The 24,793-nt window shown below is 41.3% G+C and overlaps 2 protein-coding genes and 1 non-coding gene across 7 annotated transcripts in view; all 3 read right to left on the bottom strand.

The window, feature by feature from the left end:
* Positions 1 to 15,998, bottom strand: part of LOC108875410 (FERM domain-containing protein 5) — a 58,260-nt gene extending 42,262 nt beyond the window's left edge. For 2 of the 4 annotated variants that reach the window (XM_051073373.1, XM_018664335.2), the window contains exon 1: positions 13,779 to 14,157. In XM_051073373.1, the coding sequence (XP_050929330.1) occupies positions 13,779 to 13,880 (102 nt within the window). In that variant the 5' untranslated portion in view covers positions 13,881 to 14,157. Of the gene's footprint in view, positions 1 to 13,778; positions 14,311 to 15,625 lie in introns of those variants that run through there. The other 2 variants (XM_018664333.2, XM_051073374.1) reach the window with 2 other exon arrangements.
* trnah-gug (transfer RNA histidin (anticodon GUG)) lies at positions 15,251 to 15,322 on the bottom strand. The gene has a single exon. It is a non-coding gene; the product is annotated as a tRNA-His (tRNA).
* A 495-nt stretch (positions 15,999 to 16,493) lies between the features above and the next one.
* Positions 16,494 to 24,571, bottom strand: malt3 (MALT paracaspase 3). Of its 2 annotated transcripts, none has more exons than XM_018664367.2 (15): positions 24,451 to 24,571; positions 24,090 to 24,159; positions 23,861 to 23,985; positions 23,411 to 23,549; positions 23,019 to 23,194; positions 22,738 to 22,834; positions 22,219 to 22,254; positions 21,890 to 22,093; positions 20,915 to 21,092; positions 20,738 to 20,812; positions 20,396 to 20,523; positions 18,798 to 18,947; positions 17,997 to 18,151; positions 17,310 to 17,426; positions 16,494 to 17,196 (listed from the first exon to the last, which is right to left on the bottom strand). In XM_018664367.2, the coding sequence occupies exons 2-15, from the start codon at positions 24,130 to 24,132 to the stop codon at positions 16,855 to 16,857; spliced, it is 1,965 nt and encodes a 654-aa protein (XP_018519883.1). In that variant the 5' UTR covers positions 24,133 to 24,159; positions 24,451 to 24,571; the 3' UTR covers positions 16,494 to 16,854. The 2 variants fall into 2 exon arrangements, with proteins under 2 accessions (XP_018519883.1, XP_018519882.1); XM_018664366.2 differs by having other exon boundaries at positions 24,437 to 24,570.
* Positions 24,572 to 24,793: the final 222 nt, after the last annotated feature.

Raw genomic sequence — 24,793 nt, 5'->3', positions numbered from 1 at the left:
GCCCAAAGGAGCCAGGAGTGGGAGCAGTGGTCAATGAGGATGCTGCAACAAAACTCAGCAGTTCACTCAGAAGGAAAATTACACGCAGAAACCAAATGTCCAGGTATCAATTAGCCTCAATATTATTAATATTAGCAATGTCTAGGTGAGTGACAATACTTGCAATGAGTACACATAAAGAAACAAGCTGCGAACAAGCGCATAGAGAAACGCTACAAGTGATAAACATGCTGGTAATAAGTAAATAAGGTTCTGTGTGTAGCCAACATCTCTAATAATATTTATTTGCATCACATCACACAAGTTTGTGTTGTCAAAGTGGCAAACATGTTCCTTAATTAGTTTGTTTTTTGTGCTTTATTGTTGATTAGATGTTTGCTGTGTTGCATCTTGTTCATGTTGTTATGCCACGATCGCTGCCACTGGATCAGCCTGAAAAAAAAAAAAAAAAACAGCAACTGGAGCATCTGCTTTGTGCCTTGTTGTGAGCCTTTCGATCAGAGAGGGAGGCCACAGGCTACGTATTATGTAACGTGGTAAACTTCTAAGACTCCTTTGGCTTGAAAGGCAATAAAACTGTAGCACAGTATGAGCAACACAATCAATCCAAGATATATCACTGGATCTTCCCAGAGCGTTTGTACGCAGGGCAACCGACAGATCAGATAATGATAGTCGCAGAATGCTCTCATGATTCATTAGCTTTGCATTGTGCTTGAGGGAGCGTGTGGGCGGAGGTGGCCAGGCCAACTCCTCTGTGGAGTTTATTCTTTGTACCTGCGCTGAGGAATGACTAGGGCTAAAAATAGCTGAGCTCACCACAAACCGGACCACAGCATCATCAGCATCATCAGCATCATCAGCATCATCAGTATCCCTATAGCCCACAGGATAACTATTGATCTCTGCACTGATTGAACCGATCCACATTTAATTGCACTCCAATTTGGACAGCTCCTATGATACATGGACTGTTATGATACATGAATATGAAACATTTCTCCCAAAATAAGAGAACAAGAGCTCAATATTTCGTTTAGTCTGATATATTTACAAAATATTATGCCAGCAGAAACAAATGAGAACATGTGTGAATGTTTTTGTACTGTCCTCCTACCATTTCATATTATATGAAACTAATAAAGCTGCTCTTGCACTGTATGCGCAGCTAAGGAGGCCTGGAGCTAACAATCATTCTTCTCTTCCAAATGAGTTGGGAGACTGACGTGCTGGGTAGCTGTGCAAATAGCCCTTTATTCCCTTCAGCGGCACCTGTCTCCCACCCTGGGGACAGTGGGGAGCTCCATGAACACCATTTATTGAGAGGGAAGCACCACTGTTGAAACAATCCCCTCCAGACTGCTATTCTCCTGCCATATGGCACACCTCTGTCTGTGTGCTCAGCCAAAACAAAGACACAGAGCTGCCACCAAAGGCTAAAATTATTTTTCTGAGGTCTCTTTCTTTGTACAAATTCTGCCGATTTTCGGTGCCGCCACAGCTCATATCACAGTCACACAACACACAGTGAGAAAAATTGTACTAGACAGTTGTCTACGAATTCTTTCATCAAATATTACAGCTTAAAGGGTTTGCAGGCACAAATTCATCCATGTTTTCATCTAAAGGCCATTCTTTTTCTTTTGTCATGTTGCCCTCTAGCCTTCCTCAATTGCTCTCAATCACATATTGTGTATGTGCCAGCCACAGAAATGGTCACTCTTAGGTTGCTGTTGTTATTTTTGGCCAGTGCTAGCAGCATGGCTCCAGGGACAGCACTGTCGATCTGACGGCTGATCTGCCCACTACATAGGTCCAGACTGAAATATCTCAACACCTATTAAATGGATTGTCTTGAAATTTCGTACAGATATTCATGGTGCCGAGAGGTTGACTCTTTTAAATTTGTTGATCCTCTAAGTTTTCATTTAGCGCCACCACCAGGTCAAAGTTTACGCTGTGAAAAATAGACAACAACTACTGGATGGACTGGCACAAATTTTCATTCATGGTTCCAAAATGATGTACCCTAATGACTTTGGTGAACCCATGACGTTTCCTCTTGCAGCATTATCAGGTCTAGATTTTAATTTGTCTAATACTTAATACCAGCAAAACTAATGGAATTCCTATCAGGCTCAGCTGCACTTCGAGTTTGTGTGCAAATTAACAAATGTTAGATGGTGAACATGATCAACATTACACTTACTAATCATCAGCATGTTAGCATTGACATTGTGTTTCCATGTTCGAGTTAGCATTAAGCTTAAAAGATCCCTGTGTCTCAGAGCAGCAAGCATCGCTCTTCAAAACTCAATCAAAAAATCATAAGCTTTAATAAATTTGACCTTCCCACTGGTGACCATCTTATTGTTTGGGTTGCTGAGATACACTGTGGAAACGACATGGATTTTGAGTACCATTGTTCCACATCCAATTTTTCCAAAGATGAATAACAGAGACAATGATGGCATCAGACCGCAGCCACTTACAGCTCTCAGTTTGATATTTGATTTAAAATAAAGTAAATGTAACACAACACAGCTCATTTTCTAGTTTTACATAACAGAGAGCAGGGGAGTGCATCTGTTAGTGCAGAGGATATCAGATCTTCATGACACAAACACCCCCAGAGAGACATGCATATTGATAATCATATGCACAACGGTTAAACCCTAAATCCATGTCACTACTTGGCCTGAAAACCCATTTTCCTCAAGACAGCAATGCAGTTGTTCAGCACTTACACTGTTCCTAATGTGATTTCCTTGTGCTAGATGTGGGAATAGTCTCCTCTTACAATTACAAACATTAGAGGGCACAAAATGGAATTTTCAGAACCAAATGAAAAGATGCAAGTATGGACTATGTAGTCACTCTCCACTATAGTCAGTGAGGCGTGTAGGCAACTGGAGACAGAGGGCACTGAGGAGAGGAGAGGAGAGGAGACACCCAAATAACAAGTCTTTATCTTGGTTTGCTATCTTATATATCCAGACGCACAACCTAATGAACCAGGAATAATGAGAATGTTTTTCCTTAACTGATTTCCAGCAGCTGTTGTGGCTAAGGAGGAGGACACCTGGGAAATATGCTGTGACAGGCAGAGGTTGGCCTGGTCATTAAGACCCAGACCCTGGCAGGTTTCCAGGTTGGCCAGCTACTCAGAGACTGAATAGATGACACAGAAAAACATTCCACAGGGGTGACATAGGTGTAAATTACTTATGATTTCTCTTTGTGGTGCTGTTATGTGTGGGCTAGACAACCTCTTACCAAGCCTCAATGTGAAATAAAGTAACAACCAAGGCTGCAACTAACAATTAATCAATCAATCATTATCTGAATTAATAACTGTTTTCTTTATAAAATGGCAGAACTTTGCATAAAAAATGCCCATTAAAACTTCCAAAAGCCTAAGGTGACATCTACAAATTGCTTGTTTTGTCCCATGCCAAAATATATTTCATAAACTAGCATATGAGACAAGAAAAGCAGCAAATTCTCATATTTGCTGCTTTTCTTTTTCAACTGAAACAATTGACTGACTATTCAAAAGTAGGTTCCAATTAACTGCAAGCTAATTAAATAATCTATTAATTGGCAAACATTTCAGCTCTAGGAAGAACACATTTATCTGCAGGCAGCTCATACACTGCCTGCAGATAAACTCAGTGCCAGCAACACATTTGCCCACTGCAAATCATGTTACAAGCCATCTTTTCTTTTTTTCAGCATCACAGCAAAACAGCAACGGTGTTAATGGAACCATCACACAAAACACAAATCACTCAAAACAAATCCAAATGTTCAAGGCACCAAAAGCTATAATGGTGAAAAATGAAATACCGGTATAACTTCTATTGGGAGCTCATTGCTACATTGAAACAATATCACTACAACAGTTCAATGTTGTAAAATAAAGCGATTACCTTCCCAGGAAGCCAAAGGTTTTGAAATCTAATCTATTTGAAGATTGAATTATGTATTTTAAACAGTACAAAAATGTAAAATAGAAAAAGTAATCTTATAATGTACCCGAGGATGAGATTTGGCTGCAGCAGAAGCAAACATTTATGGTCATCTAAGCTGAACTATACAGGATACTGTCACATATACACAGACTTCACCTCAGCAGCAACCAAGTGAAAATCAAGGGATCTCACAGCTCTTCTTTCAAGCATTAGAAAGGTAACACAGGAGCTAAATGAAACTGTCCAGTGAAAGGACTTTTGCTTTCATTTGTTATATTAAAAAAGATAAAAATCAGTCCTTTTAATTTCAAACTGACTCTACTGTTACTGTTTTTAATCAAAACACATTTGCCCATTTGACCCAGAACCTGCAGTGGACAGCTGGCTTTGTGCCTGTGGCTTCTTGTGTATTTCCACTGGCCAGCCTCTTTGTCTCCTGCGTGTGTTCATCTATCTCCTCTCCAGAGACACTCATCTCTTCTGACTGCTGCGCTGACACACACACAAAGGAAAAGGAGACTGATTGCATGCATGAATAGCTGTTAGTGTAATCTGCGGGCCCAGACACACGTGGAACAATGGAAGCCACCCAGGCCTTCATTTGATTCTAAGATGGAATAAAACATTGACTGATGGATGATACGGCATGCAAATATATATATATATATGCACACAGTGCAAGCATACAGTGCTGACACACACAAATAATGGCTCTCATAAAGCAACTCAGCCTGTCATCTATCTACCCAGCAGAAAACACAACTCCTTCTTAGGAGGAAAATTATCTAGAGTGGGTGGCAAATTAGACTTAGATGAATTAAACATTCAAAGGGTGAAATACCAAAAACAACCAGCCCGCCTCGCCTCACTTCTTGTTGCAATATTGCACACGGTTCTCTTCCTGCTCCTCCACTCTCTGCCTTTCTCATTTTCATAAGCAATTTGTTCAGCTGTACACACCTGAGAAAAAGCACATATAGTTGCTCTTTTGAACAGGGGAGATAAAAGACAGTGGAGGAAGGAGAGCAGGAGTGAGATCCTATGTTCTCAATGCTCTGGGCTCAAGTAGCTCTCATCACAGGCTCCAAGCCACATCTGTACGAGGATGACAGGATCTTGTATTTCTCTTAGAGCTAGACACTCATTTGCAAGGGTGCAAATGGCTTTCCTTTGTTAACATTTTTCTGTGACGCCCAAGATCAGCCACCCTCCTCCTGGTAAACAGCACCAACCTGTAGAACACCCTCTGCCAGCTGCAGTTGTTGCACAGAGATGAGCATTTAATTTATCCTTATGAAGAACATAATAAACAAGGATAGTGCTGCCATTCCCTTTTCATTTCCTTACAGTATAAATTATTGTCAATAGTGTAATTACTGTTATTGTTTAAGTGTGCACTGGTGTTCAATTATAATTTGGTACTAAAGAGTTTAATGTATGCAAATAAAACATGGCTCACGTTGGATACAAGTGAGAATTAAATCAAGTTCGAACTTTAATATCAGCACATCAGTTCAGACATCTGGATTTGTGGAACCACTATCAGGCACCGATCTGATACACTGGCTCATCCTGGCCCTGATATTGAGCCAGTAATGTGGACTGGGTATCTGCTGTGAGATGACCCATCCACATTAAATACAGTTTCTTTGTCAATGTAATTATAGAATTAAGAGTTTCCACAATCAGTTACATTCACTCAGTCACAGCAGGCAGTAGTCAAGCTTGTTTTCTTTGTGCTACAGCAATAAAAGGATCCCTCCGAGCTCCAAGCAAGGAGGTTATACAGATTTTAAATTTGGGGAAAAGAGAGCACGTCTTGGGTTGGTGTCAGGTATCGGCAGAGAAATAGCTGGATCAGCCCATCCGTTGTTCACACATTTCCACAATTTTTCTGCAATCACAAAATCTCAGTAGTTTTAGACAGTTTTACATTCTTGGTCTTGGCTGCAGGGGCAGCAACTTGTTTTGTCCTCTCCAGGTGCAGTGGACAGGTTGCATGTTCTGAGACACCCTCACTCAAACATTCAGACACTACTGCACCCAGCTATAACTCGCTGTATCCACTCTCATCAGTGAAGGGCTTTTGCTGACATAAGACATGCATTAAAATGCCATACTACCTCAAACTTACTGTATCTGCACTATTTAGTTCACTGCTGAACATCTCAACCCTGTCTGAATGTTTACACTTCCTTTTTACTTACACATGACTCACTGTCTGGTGGAGTTTTTTGTTGTTTTTTTTTTTTTTTTCAAATGGAGGAATGTATAAAGTGGATGCTGGGGCTATATATATACAGTGTTTAACTACTGTTTGCACAGGGAGAAAATAAGCTGGTACCAAACTGTAATTCACTGCTTAACTCAACGCCTGAAGGAGCTGACAACTCTTCATTAGAGGATCTTTTTTACCTTTTACTGAATACATTATGTGTGAGAGTATAGAGCTAACAAATGTCATCCCTCCAGTCAAATGAATACACCATAAGTAATACCTCAAATCCATATGAACGCTGAGCTGTGATGTTTCATTCCTCAAAGCAACAGAACAAGAATACTGTAAACTGCGTCTAGAAAATTCCTAGTTAGAGAAAATGAAGACCAATCAAATAATGTTAATTTATTGTAGGTGTAAGTGCTTCCATGTTTTTTATGGGCAACAGCATAGCAGGGACATACGGTATAATGGCACAGCTGGAAGACAACAAGAAAGTTATTGTCACTATGCCTTTAAAAACATTTGTATGTCCTGATATACAACGGCTTTCCTGACCACGCTGAAAACATCACAGAAGTGAGATCCCACCGAGCACACAGCGTAGGTAAAAATCTCCTGAGGAGACAAATAGAACACAAGACACTGAGGCATGGATGGAGGAAAAGGGAAGATGGAAGACAGAGGGGAGGAACTGGCAATCATTAGCTCAAAAAACCCTGCAGTGAGGCTGTGAGCAGCAGAACCGCATGCCTGATGGTGCAGACAGAGAGAAAGAGAGGTGACCTGCTGAGCAGACGAGGGCGGCATGAAAGAGAGAAATACCGGAAAGACAAAAGGGAGAAAAGAGAGATGTGTCTCATAAATGAAACGGCTCATTGTTTCTGTTGAAAAATGCTCCCTTGCAGGACATCAAACTTAAGTGACGAAATGAAGACTGAACTGAGAGTTGAGGATGAAATTAATCTCTCTGCCTCGCTCTCTATCAGCACCTCTCTGGCTGTCTTTCACCTCTCTATTGGCTGTTGGCGGGAGTAATCACAGCTGTCAGACTACATCTGATTTCAGCTCAACACCTGGCCTGACTGCTGAGGACGTCCACAGTAATCTCCATCACAAAGCAACTTTTGTATTGGTAAGAATGCAAAGGATTATTCACAAGCAACAACAATGTTGGACTGACAGACACAGGAAGAGGCTGACAATATGAATCTAAATACACAAATACAGTACATCGCTATGTTTTAACCCACTGTTGTGCAGCCTAGGACCCTGTTTTTCACTTGTAGTAGTACAAGCATATCCATGTGTTTCCTCATTAGTCTGCAGAGGCACAGGGCCTTGAAGTGCAGCGAGACAAAGGCTGGATTCTCTTATACAGCAGAGAGCCCCAAGGCCCAAGGACAAACAGGACCAGAGTGAGCAGAGGAAAGTAGAGAGGAGAGGACGAAAAGTATAGTCTGAGTGTGGACAGCAGCCCAGTGACGCTCCAGACAACTTTTCCCAGACAGCATATTCTGTGCTGTGTAAAATCCTTGAATTAAAGATTAAGTTACAATGACAACACCAGCAAAAGCATCTCCCTTCTCCTTCTAAATTTGGATTTGTTTGGGCAGTGTAGAATAAATGAGATTAAAAAAAGATATTACAGTTTATATCACAACCGAAATAAAATCACATTTTTGTACCCTCCACTAGCAGCTGGCTGCGAAGCTGTGATCAGGCAAGCTTTGCTCCCACAACAAAAACATGATGATAGGTACACAACAAAAATTACTCTGCACAAAAAGTGACTCGTTATAAAACCTAACCTAATATATGCCTGTTACGCTGTCCTCCAACGGTAAATGCTGAGTCTGACATAACATTGCAATTAAAATTCTGTTTGATACCAAACTGAGTTCACAAACTTTTTGAGGTCAGCGTTCAAAGGCGGCTCTTGTCTGATTAACTCTCTGGCTTGAGGTGGTGCGTCGCTCCTGTGCATCATGACTGCAGGTTACAAACACCCTTCATTATCTGTAATTGATCAAAGCTTAACCTGACACTGTTTTTCCCTTTTAAATGAGTTATGCTTATCCAAGGTTCTCCTTTTCGCAATCCCCCACCAAGAGCTGCGCTGCACCGTGTTAACTCATTTATGAGGCCACTGGAGTATATAAATATCACCAACAAGCTGTGCAATCTGTTTGCATTACTACGGCTGTAGGCGATCTCCTTTTAAAGTGAACCATGGCCTGCTAGGGGGGAATGGGATCATCAACACCGCTACAGTCTTGTCCACTTCTCTTATTAGCAGACCAGCCACCACGGGAATATATCACTCTGGTAGGAGGTTTAATATTCATGCTTCCAGGTGGAGCATAACCTCAGGCCCCCCTCCCTCTCTGTTTTTCTTTATCACACAATACATCCTAGACAGCACAATGGAGGGCTCAGCAGACTGCTACCGACACACTGACAGACTGCCTGCCTGCTCTCTCGCCTGCCCACACACACACACACACACAAAGAGGCACTGTTGGGAATAGGAAAGGGTCATCTGGTGAGACAAACCCAAACAACCTCTGCACTCACATTTAGAGGCCTAAAACATCTTGATATGAGAGTGTAGCAGATAATGAGAGCTGATGAGAGAGAAAAAACACAAAGTGAGTGTTTATGCGTGCAAGCTCATGTTTCAATGAGTGCATAGCAAAAGACTCATTTGACATCTTGTCTTCAGCTAAGCTCTTTCATGAATCACAGTAAGCCACTGCAGGTCAGGCGGAGTTTAATTTGCCTGTAATACCCTGCTGGAGCATCAAGAGCTGTGTGCACGACCGCGGGGGAAAACACAAGGGTGAAGATTGGGGACCACAGCCAAAGGCAGCAACAGAGCAGCCCTTTGTGACCTTGACACGATGCATCACTTCTTTCATTATCAACAAGACGTGACTGATAGAGTGTAACTGGCAAGTGGCTGCTCCCACATATCAAATCCCCCATGAAAGAGATTGGAGTGGGCTAGATGCCGGGGCTGTCCTGCCCTGCTCTGCTCTGCTCTGCTCTGCTGTGATAGATGTTCCAGTGATGTAATCCTTAATCGCAACCAGCCATGCGCCACAGGTTCAGCCAATCGTGATGCTGGTGCGCAATGATGCTGGTAAACACAAGTGACGTTCTCATGAGGTTAGTACTCATGAAACATTCAGACCTAGCACACATTTTAATCATTCATATGAAGCATAGCAACAGTGTGTCTGCCGCCGTGAGCACACACACCTGTCCTGCATGCAGACGCACACAGGAGTATGCACTCAGTCAACACAGGCTGAGGTACTGTATGCTCAGTAGAACTGATGCAGGACGCTTCTGAAGGTCCTGACTGTGTAACGTCAGCAAGGAGACACACCTGCAGTCACCAGGGATCTTGAAGGTGTCACAGTGGACAATGCAGCTAAAACTGTAATAATTATATGATAAAACATCTTTGTACTGAGCTAGCTCCAGTCACAGATCAGGACCATCTTCCTCATTTTTTGATTTACATCTACTCAAATACATTTCATGAAATCAATGACAATAAAACACAAGCAAGTGACTGAGAACAAAAACTATGTTTTTTGGCATTGACCCAAATATGTCCATGGCACCAAGTAGTATCAAAAGTAAGTATCATTCAGGGCACAGGCCTGTTTTTTAGCAGATATTCTGACTTATCATAGCAGGAAAAGCACAGGGGTTACTAATTAATTATGGCGTTGTTCTCTTCAAGCATCCCAGTAAACCATGACAGTGTGACTGTGAGCCAAGACGCACAATGTCAGGACTCCGAAACTGCAGCAGCCAAGTAGAATTCAGCCATCGCTGCTATTATTTTTTATTTACATGTATGTTTTCCTGCTGTGAAGAGTCAAGATGTCTTCTGTAGAAAAAAAAAGGCTTATCAGCACCAAAATGGGGTATTATATCTGCACTGCAGCCCTAAATGCACTTGTTTGTTTTCCAACGCATCTAGCCTTTCATGTGAACTTTAACAAGAAGCACAGCCAGACATCTCCAATGTTACAGCGAGACTGTGTAGGTGATAATGGCATCAGAAGCGGTCAAAGACAAAATGTGTGTCAGGGGAACAGTGGCACAGTCCTAAGATAGTCCTGGTAGGTGTGGGCATGGCATCAGTCACCACACCACCAGTGCCCTCCAATGGCATTCAGGGAATAAATTACCTTCCCTGTGAGCGCTAACGGCCAAGTCTTTGTCAGGGCCTTTTTTTATTTTTTTTGAAGGGGAAGCCTGACCAGTGAGTGATCTCACATTTTGTCGGAGTAAATGCGGAGTCACCGTAGCAACAGCTGGAACTCTGGCACCATGCTCTAAAGTAAAGCACCCCCCAATACACACACACACACAGAAGCTACCATCCCCCGGCAGTTTCTTTACCAAGACGTCCAGCAGACCTGAGGAGACATTGTGCGGCACTGATTCTGATCACTGCAGCAGTGAAAGGGGCAGAAAAACCAACACTAACTCTTTAGTTTTCTTAGCACAGACCTCTGATCACACCCTGTTTTTTTTTTTCAACTTTTTACTCTTGATATGATATTAATGAGGCTAACCTATAAGTCTGAGAGCTAGTGGTTTCCTCAAACGAAACAGTTAACAGCAAATGCAGGTAAATCGCAGGTTTCACAGAGTGCAAACTATAATTAACTCTGTATCAGGCATAGAGTGGGCCAGGCCACTGGGCTGACAGCCATTCAATAAATCTATTAATTAATTAAACAACAAAACACTGGTTGTTTTCAGAATGCATAACAGACTAACCCTGGTGAAGGTGAAATTAAGTACGATCTGCACCTTACATCATCACACTACCTCAATATAAGCTTTCATCAGCAACATCATGAGAAAACACAAAACGCCAGAAACAACAGGATTTGGGTGGAAGACAGTTTAAACACACCCTACTTTTTCTACTTAAAAAAAAGCCAAACAATCCCTTTGGAGATAGACAATAGTTTCCCCATCTCTGTCTTTCTCACTCTCTGCCTCCTCTCCCACACAAAATTCACAATACCCTTTCAACTGTTTTACTGTGACAACAGACACAGAGACATTTTAAGAAAAGAGATCCGGAAGAAATATTGGCAACTGACTGTGTAAGGGTGGCATATTTGAAGCGTCTTTACAAGCTGGGAGATGGAACAACCTCGGGATAAACAACCTGCATTTAGATGTCTTACGCTCATCAATAATGCATCTGACAGAACTAAACTAAACTAATGTTTGAATTTTGCTTCAGGAGAAGACCCACAAACAGAAGAGCATATGCTGTATTCATACTGATATCTGATTGACTATATGGTACTCTCTCAAGATGTGACCTATCTGTTGTTCAGACATGACAAAAATGTGAGTCTCGGTCTGACTCTCTGCTGCAACGCTGCATTAAAATCAGAGTAGAAGAGGCCTGAGGGCAAAAGAGGATTTCAGACACTTCCATCAACCTGCGACTACATGAGTGCTAAATCTGCAGGGCTGTGTTATGAGGAGTGCTCGCTCTTTCCTCCCCCCTCAATCATAGCGGGAAGTTTCATAATTCATTGAAGCAAAACTTGAGTTCATGCATTACAGCTGCCACTGCCTTAACAAGATGCACACATTTTCTGCCCTTCTTTTGAAAGCCCTTAATGTTCTGCTCTAATGCATGCTTATTTTGTGTTTCTAATTTCTTACTGAAGGTGGCTTTATTAAAGCGGGCGTCATGGAGATGTCTCCGTCATCGAAGAAGCTGATACCGGGTTCAATGTCGGAGAATGGAAGGAGGCTAACCTAAGCCAGGGGCAAATCTGAATTTGGAGTTTACTGAAAGGATTTACTGAAAGGATCAGAGTGTAATGGAAACAGGTCTAGTGGGAATAAAATCTCAGCACACTAGAAACAGGATAGGGAGGTGAAAAAGAGTAAAAGGGAGAGACACACTCAGAGGGAGAGAGAGATTGTGAGAGACTGAGAATATATGACCTAGTTATGCCTCTTACTTTGCATTCCCTAGTCTAGGTGTCCTGGTATCCTCGGTAATTTTGTTTTCTGGGAGGCCAGCAGCCTGGAAGGAAGGACGGGCAAAGTCTGAACTAAATGAGGAACACACCCCAGTGGTGTGGCTATAGTCAGGTGTACTGGCCCACTCCCCCCTCCCAGGGCCAGGTTAGACAGAAACATAGTCAGGATGCCAGACAGTCACAGCAGAGCCGGAGCATTCTCCTCTTTCACTCCCGCTCCCCTCCTTTCTAGCCTGCTGACGTCAGCCACCCAGACCACACGACTATGCTGCAAACAGCACACCTGCTGGCTTCACAGTCCATCTGGCCCAGCTCCATCTCTGGCACAGCTCGCCAAGCAGAAATGCAGGTCTGTTTACAACCTGGGCACACAGTCACGATCCTACAGTAATTGCGGTATCTCTTTCACATTTGCTCGTGGTAGAGAAGAGGAGCTGTTGCAGTATAGCCTGCTGATGACAAGTGACAAAACACATGCATATCTTATTAATGTTTCACCGCTTCATGCAGCAGGTTAAATGTTGCTTTGGTACGTCATGGAGCAGCTTTAGTGTTTCTACATGTTGCTGACTAGTCAAAGAATTCACTCAGGGCTTCCTTACATCCCTTTCCTACAAGCGCACAGCATCCACAAAGAGAGCAATTTTCCTTGTAATTGATGTGACAGGGCCTCTCACCTACTTTTTATGAAATCAGCATGAACATAAAACTGCACAGTCATCAAAGCAAGGCTTGTAGTAGTGAGACAAAAGGCTGAGAACACACATTTTTTAATATCAGGGCCTAGTCTTGTTTTTTTACCATTCAAAGCAGTGTCTCAGCTGACAATATCAATAATTGTAAAAATGCAGGTAGGTATGCTGTGGTAACTGGTAACATTGAATCCTGCATCAACATCACATAGCACATTTTAGCTATGCCAACACTAATGTGGATCTACAAGAGCCACATTGTGTAACTTAGAAGGCATGTTCTCCAGAGCAGCAATGGGATACCCTATGTGCATTATTGATGTCAGAGATTCAAGGGAAACTGCATGAGCAACAACACTAAATCATGGATATTAAAACCAACAAGCAATATTCCAGCAGGCAACACTACATCAAGCTAAGAGACAAACAGAGAATGTGCTTTAAAAAAAAAGGCCCTTTCACTCATAAATTTCAAAGTGCAATGTGCTTTTTGGCATCCCATCAACCTTAGCTTGAGGGAAATGTCACGTCTGCTCTCTCTGACGTCTCAAAGCTTGCCACCAAATTCACTGATGGGATCTGGCAATGATGGGTCATGACAGGGGAGTAACATCCCCCTGGTTGAGTCTTGTGTTATCTGAAATGCCAAAAAAAATATTTCTACACATTTCTATTCACGGTCAGTAGTGTCTCTTGTCGACACCAGCAGCGGGGCATGCAGGCAGGCAGGCACTTGCTGTCCCTCTGCTCAAAACACTCGCTCCTCTGTCTGCCAGGTCAGACAACAATTGGAGCACTATCCAGTGATCTGCGGGAGTGAATAAACTGTGGTCGACAGGTGACTAACCTGAATGGTGCATGTGTATTCCGTATCATCCAGCAGTCTGACGGTGCAGCTGTATTCCCGCTCAAGATTCCTGATGCTGCCACTCATGAATCGGCTCAACATCTTCTCAGAGAATCGCTGCTCTGCGTCTAAAGGACCAGAACAATAAAACTCAACACCAGCGTGCAAGTGAATGTCACAATGACCGCGTTCCCCGGTCCCCTAAACGACCAGCAGCCACGGATTCAGCCGCCGAGGCGTGCACCATTGTTGTCCCGTTAAGTTCTCGTGCGGTGGGGCCCGTGCAAAAGAGCAGAATCCGAGGATGCCCGCATCCAGATCCAGAGGCAGCTCAGCCCTGGTTGTGTGTCTATGTGGTCGAGAGCGAGGATTATCTCTCACCACTCACCGCTGCCACTTGAGCAAGCGGGCGGGTCCCAATGAAAACTGACGTCAAAGTGAACCAACGAGAGTGTGTGGCGTTTTCTGTGAGCTCTAACATCCAGTACCGTTTTCCCCCACGCCGTAGTTTGTCCTGACACAAAGGTTCCCAGGTTCAGAAAATATTTAAGTTAATGAAACACCCCCTCATATTCAAAACTAAATGTGGAAACATGTTTTAAACGTATTGCAAAAGTACTGGATGATGACTGTGGAACCTTCTTTTTTTTGACTAAAAGCTGTAGTGATAAAATGCATGCAAGCCAGAAAACCCAGGTTAAACTTCTCTGGGCTGAGAGATATACATTAATAATTGTGGGTGTGAGTGGTCATAAATAGGCTACAACAAATCAAATATCTGCCAACTTGACAGTACGAGGAGCCCATGAAGCTTTCGTGGGTTTGTCTTAATGTTTAAATAGTTTTTTCAAAGTTAAGGGAAGCCATCCGGAAAGGGGAGACAAGGTATTATTTATCTTAACTCTTCTCAAGTCATAGCCGGTGAGTATTGAATGTATTCGACTGCCACCTGCAGGTCAGTCGTTGTTAGTGCACTTTAAACAGCCTTCAGTGTACCCCAATGAGAAGATAATGAAAATGCACCTGAAATAGTTTTTGGACCTTTAGGGGGTCCGTGAGGGGAAAGGAGCTGTAATTTAACCACCTTTTAATGTGATTCCTCTAGATTACATTTACACCTGTATGTTATACGATTGCATAAATGTTTTGATTAGGTTATAGTAATAAATAAAAGCTCATTCATCATCACTCTCGGTGGTCATGGGCTACTCTTCTACTAACGTGCAGTTTAAAAATTACACGCTCATAGAAGTTTAACTGCTTAGTGGTGGCTCACCACAAACAGGTAACATAAATGGGTCTGTGTGCCTCACATGAAAATCAAATGCCAGTGTTACAGCCAAAATAATATTTGAATATAGCCTATGGTGACAGCGTAACAAATTTCACCGAAATTTTTGTGTAACAGTAAAAGCCTTGAAAAAAGAACAACTAAAATCCCAAAAGACACCCCTCTATGATTTGTTATTCTCTGCCGTGACCCGGATTCGAACCGGGGTTGCTGCGGCCACAACGCAGAGTACTAACCACTATACGATCACGGCGAGCTAGCGGGGACTGGTGTAACGAGGGGGAATCTTGTATATATAAACAACATAACTCGATAGGGGTTTTTATACTGTATAGCGTAAGGCAAGTTCAAACTTCATCATTTTAGAGAGTAAAGTGACCGAAGGAAGCAAGAATCACAATATAATCATTAACCTAACGATGTTATAATGTAGCCATTTAGCTAACTTCAGCTAAAGTTTAGCTAGCGTTTACTGCCTTACTCGAAGGTGACCCAAAATTTCCAGAGGACCCGGTCATTTTTAAAAAGCTGCTAAAGTGTAAAAACAAAGACTTACATTGACAATAATAATATCTTCTCGCCGGACTTTATCTCGTTTTGGTTCGACACACCGGAGACGCTTTGCGATAAGTTAAGCTAGCGTTAGCTGCGTTTTCAACTATCAAGTGAAGTTGCTCTGGATTTGTTGCCATTTCAGACTTAGGTATATTCAGATGTTCGGGCACCCCTACGGTGATTAAATATTTTTCTTCAGGTTAATACAATATTGACAGCAAAGATATGTAAACATTTCCCGTTCTTTAAATAGTACTGTGCGGTTACTGGTTTCGAAGAGAGTGCACAATTACTCCCTATGCTTAATATCCGAGCTTTAAAAAACTAAAGCATGTTTAAGATCTACCCACTGAATTTCAGTGATGTTCAGATCAGGGGGCTGTGGCTTTGAAGTTCTTGTGGTCTGCTTCCGGTCATTTTCCTGTTGCAGAAATCTCCTCACTCATTTTCTTGACTGACTGCTGGACGAGTGGATCCATAGTTAGCTGATATTTAGAGTTTTTGATATAAAAAGCAAGACTGCTCTAAAATTTGAAGAAAGACATTTTTTTATGTTTGCTCCAGGTGTTGTATTTACTGCCTTTCATTTTAAGAAGCAGTGGAATATGTGATATACCTCCATCTTGTATAATTTGCACTTAATGTTAATCCTTTTTCTCCTAACACTACTCTTAATACCACTTTTAGCACAAAAGTAGCATGCATATAGTTGTTCACTTACTCTTCCAGTCAGGTTTTAAACAAACCAGTGCCCAGTAGTCTATCATATCACAAACTTTTTTCCCATTAAAACACTAAAAACATTTGAATTATTGATTTGATAGTAAGACATGATGATAAGCATTTTTTCAAAAGACTGACAATCAAGATAGTGATGAAAGTCTCTTTATTAGATAAATTATTACAGCAATGGTCTTTCTTTGATAAATTAGGCTAGCCAGCTTGCCACTGATGAAAAAGTGTCATATATAAGTAATATTTTAATTATCATACAGTTTATGATGAAATCAGTGGTTGGCAAAAGTGTTAATGTTTCTTCAGTGTTGAGCAAGAATTGAGGGCTATGACAAACTAAACACAAATCTCAGTCATTCACCCACTCATTCATCATCATCAATCACAGACAAGTGAGATACAAGATCAGCAACTGAGTAATTCTTAATCACATCAGTAATAAAAACATCAACATCTCAAAGTAGTAAGTATTTACAGAATCAAAACCAGAGAGGTCTAATGCAGATGAGCAAAGTCTCGCAGTTCAGTCTCATCATTCTCTTCAGGTTCGTTGCTCCTTGTAACTGCAACTTTAGCAGCGCACTCTGCTTTTCTGGTGAAAGGACGACATGGACCAGCCAGAGTCTGATGCAGCTGTGGTCTGCTGCTCGAAATGTTGCCCATACTTTGAGCAGAAGCACCTTCGTGTTTTTTGTCTGTTGCTGCATGATTCCTCCTCTTGTACAATTTACAGGACGCCACCAGAGGTTTTCCAATGTCCACATGATAGCTTTCTGTCTTGCGCAGCTTACTGTCTGTGTGAGTATAGTGTAGATCCACTTTGATGACCAGCGATTCCTAAGAGGGGCAAACAGCAACAGTTCTTTAATATTTATTGAACAAACTTCTTGTAGAGACTTACTTTGTTTTTCATAGGAACAGAATAGGGATATGTATCTGTGACAGCATACCTTAAGCCTCTGAAGAGTGCAGAGCCTCAGAGTGCAGTCTGGATTATCAGAGTTTTTAAATAGCAGTGAGTCCATCTCCTCAGACCTGCCAGGGCCAGAAAATATGTCTTCCATTGTCTAAGGATTCAGAGCATAAAAAAACTTCATTAGTATGATTAGTATTTCAATATCTCCTGCATTTATAATATTGCAGTGAATTTCTCCCAGAATGTGGTGTAACAGATGCCTTTGTGAATCAGCCACTAGATGTCAGTATGGTCCTAGATTCTGTAGTCTAAAGCAGGAACTGATTATTAGTACTACTTCCTGCTTTGTATTTGTCTGTGGTTGCAGCAGACTGGAAGTCTATATATGGGCAGAACTTCCTCAGACATGTGAAACGTGGGGGTGAATGGTCAACATTGAGAAATTCCTGCCGACTAATGGAAAGAAACAACAGGCTCCACTAAGCAACATGGAATTTATGAAGTGGATGCAGTTCGCAATTTTTAGACCCAGTGTTTGGTTTAGTCATTCACAAAGGAGAAAGTTGAACTTTAATGAGGTGACAAGGCAGTTATGTACTAATGTAAGAGTGACATTTCTGTGTAGACAGGAGAATGTTGCTGTGAAGATCCTGGTTCTTATATAGACGGCAGTAAAGCTTGACAGGATGTGTAAAAGTTTAAAGTAAAAATATATATTTACAGGTATGCTGCTCAGAGTGACGGTGCAGTCCTGGGTTCGGGGGTCTGTAGTCTTTACAGTGGCAAAAGCCACCAAGACATTAGAGAACAAAGCAGAGAAGCTGACTTCCACTTCCACTCCACAGAGAAACTTCACCCGCTTCTTACATGGCAGCTCTGAAAGAAGATATGAAAAAGTTTTTAAAAAATGGAAGACTAAAAATAGCTCCTGAACAGTTTTACCTTGACTGTATTTCCATATGATCATGAGGTAAAGTCACTGAGATAGAGTGGCTGATGTTACAGAGCTACAGACTGGCTACATTAGGGATTTTTACGTCACCGTTAATTTAAGCCGCAGACTTTTATCTATAATCTAGTCAACCGAGGAGATTCTCAGATCAGCCCACAATATCAAGATTCCATTTGAAAAGGTTAAGTAATTGAGGAAGTTAGAAGGTGTCAAAAGATGACTTCCTTCCATCAAACAGGAAAACGCTCTTAGTAAAATGAACCAGTTCCCTGTTTTGATTTATCAAACACAATGAGTACCTTTTTTTGAATGGTGCTGAAAATATCACATTAAACCACAATGCCTGTACTTGGTTAGTCACATGTTGTAGTGTAGGAAGTGTGAGTTGAATTTCTTGTCTTGACTCAAGGTGACGATAGATCGAGAAATGGAACTGTGGTTGCCCTGATGGAAATTAAACTATATTTGGAATGTGTATGTGTCCTGTCTGAAGTGCACTTTGACCTGGAGTTTAATAGACAGAGGAAAAAACCTATATGTGTGTGTGTGGGGAAATTTCTCCCGACTTACCATTTGCTTGTCTCCAGCAGACATCTCGCAGGTGTAGTTCCCTCGTGTGGCCGGTGGTCCGCACTGGGTCTGCAAGGGATCTGGGTTCCTTCAGGGTGTGTTTGATCTCCACCGCCTGCTTGCCTGTAACCAAAGGGTCTCTGCCTAGATCTGGTGTAGAGGGAGAGAACATGCAGGTAAATATAATGTCTGTAAGAACAGAAAACAAAACTCTAAGCAACTTCACATACAAATTTCCAGGATTTTTTTGTTGTTGTTGTTGTTTGTCCACTTTGACCCATTTTTAGAAAATCAACAATTCATTTTTATTGTTAACTGCTAAAATCTTTTCAAAATTTTTACCGACTACAACAACACGTACGCTCACGCTCCTTTGATCATGGGACTGCCTGAGTTTTGCAATAGCAGTGAGTGAGGAATGAGTGAGTTTTAGAAAAAATCTCATCAGATTCACATGGCTGCCTTTGAGGAACTTAGGGAAATTTGACAAATGAGATAGTTAATATTCACTGTAATTGACTGGGCTAAATGAGTTTTGGAAAACCCCTCTTCGCAAGACTCTGTACATGTAAATATAGGAATCATTTAGAATGTTAACAGGGTGGATTGGCTGGCTTCTACTGACCATGTTAAAAAAAATGATATAGATTTATGCTTAGCTTTTGAGACGATCTTGTGTCAGGAATATTTTGGGTCAGCTGTCTTCACTACGCTCCCATCTCTAAATAAGTCCCAGACAAGATGAGTGAATATCAGAAGCAGAGGCTTGGGAATTTCTAAGTTACTACTCATACTGTGGCTCTGGGATTTCAATTTCAAAAGAGCAAGAGCTAAAAGCACAAGGGACAAAACCTATTAAACCTGTTTTCATAACAAATGGTGCATTTATTCACTTACATATGTCTTTATACTCCTACACAGACACATACACACTGCTGTCGGCAGGGCGTCCTGTCCTGCTAATGCTGATTTGTGAGCAAACCCATGAGAGCAGTGGCAGGGGGGTGCCCAAACGGCAGAGCAGCTGTCTTGCGCTCTGCAGCTCTCGGGTTTCTTGCTGTTCTCTAGCCAACAGTGTGAATTTCCAGTGAATGAGGTCACATGCTAATGGTACCTTGAAAAATAATTTTCACCAGAGACCCATTAAACAGACAAACACGCTTCTCGTGACGGTTGGACAACTTGATAACTCCCGGCCCCTTCTCTGTCACAGCTATACTTACAGGTCCTGTGTAAACAGCACTAAAATGAGTTGCCAAGAATTAGAAAACTTGTCTGTGGTCCACCCAACACTCCAAAGAACAACCTGTTCCCCTCAGATCTGTTTACCCTGGATCTGCGAGAACTGTCAGCCTCAATTTATTATGCAATATTACTGGAACAGTATATTATTCATAAACTCTGAAGAGGCGCGGTTGTAGTCTTTAATCTCAAAAACAGTCATAAATATTTCCCTTTGGTGTCCACATGTCCCCTCACCTACTGAACAAAAATACACAACATGGTCACAAAAACCACCTCTATCCTTATTCATTTTTAGATTGATATATTTTTAATGAATTTAAAAAAAAACAAAAAAACTTGTTTTAAATACTCACCCTCAGACACCTTCTCTAAGACATGTGTGACCTTCTCGGACTGAAGGATGTGCTTGTTCAAGTACTTAGTGAAGATTCCAGTACTTTTCCCTCCATCCTGGACCTCGAAAGCCTCAGCATCTTCACATCTACAGCAGTTAATGAAGCAAATGTTATACACACACACAGAGCAAAAGACTTAGATTTTTTTAAATATACACTTAATATCATAAACAATGTTTCATTCTATAGCTTATTAACTGATTGGAAAAAAATATTCTTGGGCACTTGCACTTAGATTACTGAGTTGGCTCAGTTTCTGTAATTGTAGATAAATATTAATAACTAATAAAAAGTACATACGTGGCATAACCATAGACAGTATTCCCACTGGGTTTCAATGGCATGATTTCCGAAGGTATGCAATCCTGATTGTACCTTAAGGAAGCAAAATACAGTTATTAGAATAATGAAGCAGTCAAAATAAATCCTTCTTACTGCCATCTCTTGGTGATAACAGAAATGAATTACTGCGCCTACCATTTTCTACAGGTGTCCAATAGGATTACACTCAGTGCAGTCCGTCTCTGCTGCATGCTGAGCATGACCCTCTGCACGCAGACACAGTTTTCAGGTTGGTATGGTTGTGGAGCATCAATAGCTACCAAATAATTCCTTCCAGCACGCTCATACCCATGACCCGCATAGTAGAAAAGGCCTGTCAAGAGCGATAAAATACATACATCCAGTTATGGCTGCAAGACCTTAAGAATTGTAATCATCACATTTTGCACTGCACACACTCTGTAGAAGTAGGTTAGAGAAAGGTCACACTGGGGATCAAAAAATTTTATACAGTATGATTGGTGTCACATCAGTCCCATTACATCACATCTATTTACCATCTGTTTTGTTATTAGCAAGAGAAAGAAGAGAATAGTAGTGACTAGTGTGTGTCTAGTATCATTCTGAAACAGCCTGAGAGTTACCTTATCTACATAATGTCATATTACAGTTCTATGATTGAACTGAGTACTTGTGTCCCTATATGCTGTTTAATAACATTAGTGGCTTACTTCCTCTAAACAATATGACTAGCTATTAGTAGTCTGTTTTGGACACTGCATAACTAATTATCACATGAAAAGTGACAGACATTAAGTTGATGTTTTCACTTTTTTTTTTTCAGATTTTTTCAGCTGCCATACAGGCACACAGGAAGTGCTACACATGGCTTGATAAAATTGCAAAACGCCTACGCTTCTTTTTATCCCTTATCCCTTATCAGCTCAACCAGACATACGTATAAAGCAAGATACTGTAAACTATCCGTGGGTTCATGACCAATGACAAGTGGACAACAACAGATAAAGGCACGCGATACAGCAAAAAAAAGGTTACAACGTTATATTTCAGATCCCACGATTAACTTTATATTACTGTCACAGTTTGAATTTATCAATCAATCCAAAAAACAAAAACAAACAAAAAAATGTAATGGCAAATTAATCTCACCATAAACTCCTCTGTCAAGGAGCTGAATGAACTTTTCTATGGCAGCTAGCATCTCCTCCCTGGTGAGATCCAGCAGGGAAACCACCCTGAAGCCGAGCTGCTGCAGGAGGTTGGCCAGCTCATGTACATCCATGATGGGGGCCATCAAGCCGGGGTGGTGGGCGTAATTCAAGTTGCCGATAAGCAGGGCAACTTTGTCTGTAGCTGAAAGAAAGATCAGAGTAGAGTCATAATTGTGGCAACGGAAGGAAATTTTAATGCATACTATGATAGTTTTCCTCTCTAGCACACAAAAATAGTGTGGGTTGATATTTTCAAAAAAACTCTACCTGTGGGTGCTGCCGGAGGAAGCTGATCAGGTTGTACTAGAGGACGTAAAAAAAGAGAAGCACAAAATCAGTATGTCTTTAACAAAAATCTGATCTTAAAGTACCTGTACTGATTCTGTCCAGAGGGTACATACAGGACAGTGCCATTTAGCAATTTAACCAATATTTCTTTTGTGATATGTATTGTACAGACAAGTTACAACAGGAGAAACGCTACAAGAACTAGTTTCACTTTACATCACTTTCCTGTTGTGTGTCTAAGCCTCGGACTAAGAACTATTTGGAGTCTAACAACTTCCTTTTTACTCTGTAGAAATGGGAAAGTACCTCCAGCATAATGGAAACAAAAAAAGCCTCTAAAATAAATTAGTGGAATGAATGGAGTGTGAAGAAAATCTGTTTTTGCTCACAGCCCTTTCATTGGAAATGAAGGAGGTAAGGTCTGAGGAAAATACAGTGCTAAAATTGGGAAAAGACAGACTTGCAGAGTCAGTAAAAGTACTTTCATCTGTGACTTACCAATGTCAACATTAACGGGTTCAGTCCATCTCTCCTCTAGCACGTTAGATATGGAGCACAGGTACGATCCTCCATGTTCGGCTGCTGCACAGTCAAACTGCAAGAATTACGGTAAACATCAAATCGTTTTCCTTAAGATTACTCTGGGAAAATATTAACCAAATTCTCTAAATGAATCACATGGTTGGTGAAGGCTGAGTGATACAGAGTCAGTGAAGTGATACAGTAAATATAGTACAGTGTAAACAGTCACTATCTGTAAAGCTTGCTTCCTTTCTTACCTGCAGAGTGTCGCTAGTCATGTCCAGAAGGGGCTGTCCATTTCTGTACCACTGATAGTGTGGAGTGGGGATGCCAAAGGCGACGCAACGGAGAGTGAGTTTTGCGCCTTTTCGCACCGTCTGGGGTTTGGGGTTGACAGCAATGTGCGGTTCACCCTGCCAGTGTACTGGTAAACCTGATGTTTGAAAAGAGAGGAACAGAGATTTAAATTCCACAGCAATAGAATAGATTAGATTAGATAGATACTTTATTAATCCGCACGAGATATTCACTGTTGTACACAAGCAATGTGTACAACAGTGAGTCATAACCCACAAAACAATAAAAAAGAAATTACGCAAACACCACACAACTGCAATATAAATCAAGATGAGAATGGCACAATGCATACCTGATTTATCAATGTCCAAAACTTTCACTTTAACCCATTCACTAAAGACACAGTTACAAAAGTGGTCATTCACTCGGCACACGTAGAGTTGTGTTTTCTTTGCTGTGATGGTTAGGTCTGCTTGAGTACCACCACACACCTTGGAAAAAACATACACAAACAAGAATGATCAATAAGTACAGAGGCATTTGTGGCAGGAGAAAGTGTGTGTCGATATCTTCTCTATATTATTTCTATTGTCATTTGGTTAATTCTTTGTCTTGGTCTTGGAGTGCTTAATTGAAACCAAGATCTGTTTTTCAAGATGTACCAGAATAAACATATAAACTTACAGAATTCTTATACACAAAAAACTTTTTTCTCACAACCACTCAAAATACTTGAAAAGGGATATTTGTATATCTCTTTTCTTTCTTTTTTTTTTTTAAAAGAAAAAGAAAGTCCACATACCTCTTTTTCATCATCAGTGAACCACTGGTAGTGGAGGATACCTGTGCCCTCAGCCCGGACACTTAGGGTCACTTTGTAGTTCACAGGTACACACAGAGAGACAGGATGGCGCACTATGAAGAGTTCTGAAACAAAAAAGAAAAAAATCTAATGAAAATCTCAGCCACCTGAAATCACACCGTTGTCTCAGTTGTGGCCGAGGCTGAGGTGCCTTAGATTAATGACATACCTCTGATCATTATTCGACAGGGATTGGGACGGGAGCCAGTCATCAGTGCATTTTCTTCTCCTTATAAAGACTGTAAGAAGATGAGTCAAGAGGTTTTAGATGAGTGTTACTGAATCACTAATGACAGTACTGCCACAAATCTAAGAGATAAAAAAAAAACGATAAAGTGAATAACAATATAATTCGCTGACGATAGGAAATCGCTGTAAATTTACAGCCTCGGCTCTTAACTTCTCATTTCTAGTGTGGTCATCTTTAACGGTACGTCGCAGTATTCAACAGGCTACTGTAGATGCTGTTAGAAATGTCCTAATTTAGACGAGAAAATTTTAAGTGTCATCACACACATTTTAGTATATACCTGCCGTCGGTCTCGTACCAGTTGTGCAGCTGTCGGACCTCAGCCAAAGTATGTTATCCTCCTCGAAGTCGTCTTAGCTGAAATTATATCGAGTAAACTTCCCTTTCCCGGAACGAGACGGCCAGCACACACACATACCGTTACGTCTGTAATACGCGAGCAACTCAGTGAACACACTGCGTGTCTCACTTACGCCGCACTGACAAATTATACCAGTTTATTCGAATTTTATATCAAAATGTGTCTTAATTTGAAAAACATCCAAACAGACGAACTCTGCGCCGGTTAGATCGATGCAAATGTTTAAAGGGAGATTCACGCAGACGCCACTTTTCCTGACATT

This window comes from Lates calcarifer, linkage group LG10 (genome assembly GCF_001640805.2).
Source record: "Lates calcarifer isolate ASB-BC8 linkage group LG10, TLL_Latcal_v3, whole genome shotgun sequence".
NCBI lineage: Eukaryota > Metazoa > Chordata > Actinopteri > Centropomidae > Lates > Lates calcarifer.
Note: the sequence above shows the minus strand (reverse complement) of the source record. Positions and strands in the feature narration are given on the sequence as shown.

Coding starts and splice junctions, on each gene's coding strand:
- malt3 (XM_018664367.2), bottom strand. CDS start 24,132: ATGACTGGCTCCCGTCCCAATCCCTGTCGAATAATGATCAGAG. Junction 21,093..21,889: donor CCTTGACAGAGGAGTTTATG/GTGAGATTAATT, acceptor CGCTCTTGACAG/GCCTTTTCTACTATGCGGGT. Junction 20,813..20,914: donor TTGGACACCTGTAGAAAATG/GTAGGCGCAGTA, acceptor TGCTTCCTTAAG/GTACAATCAGGATTGCATAC.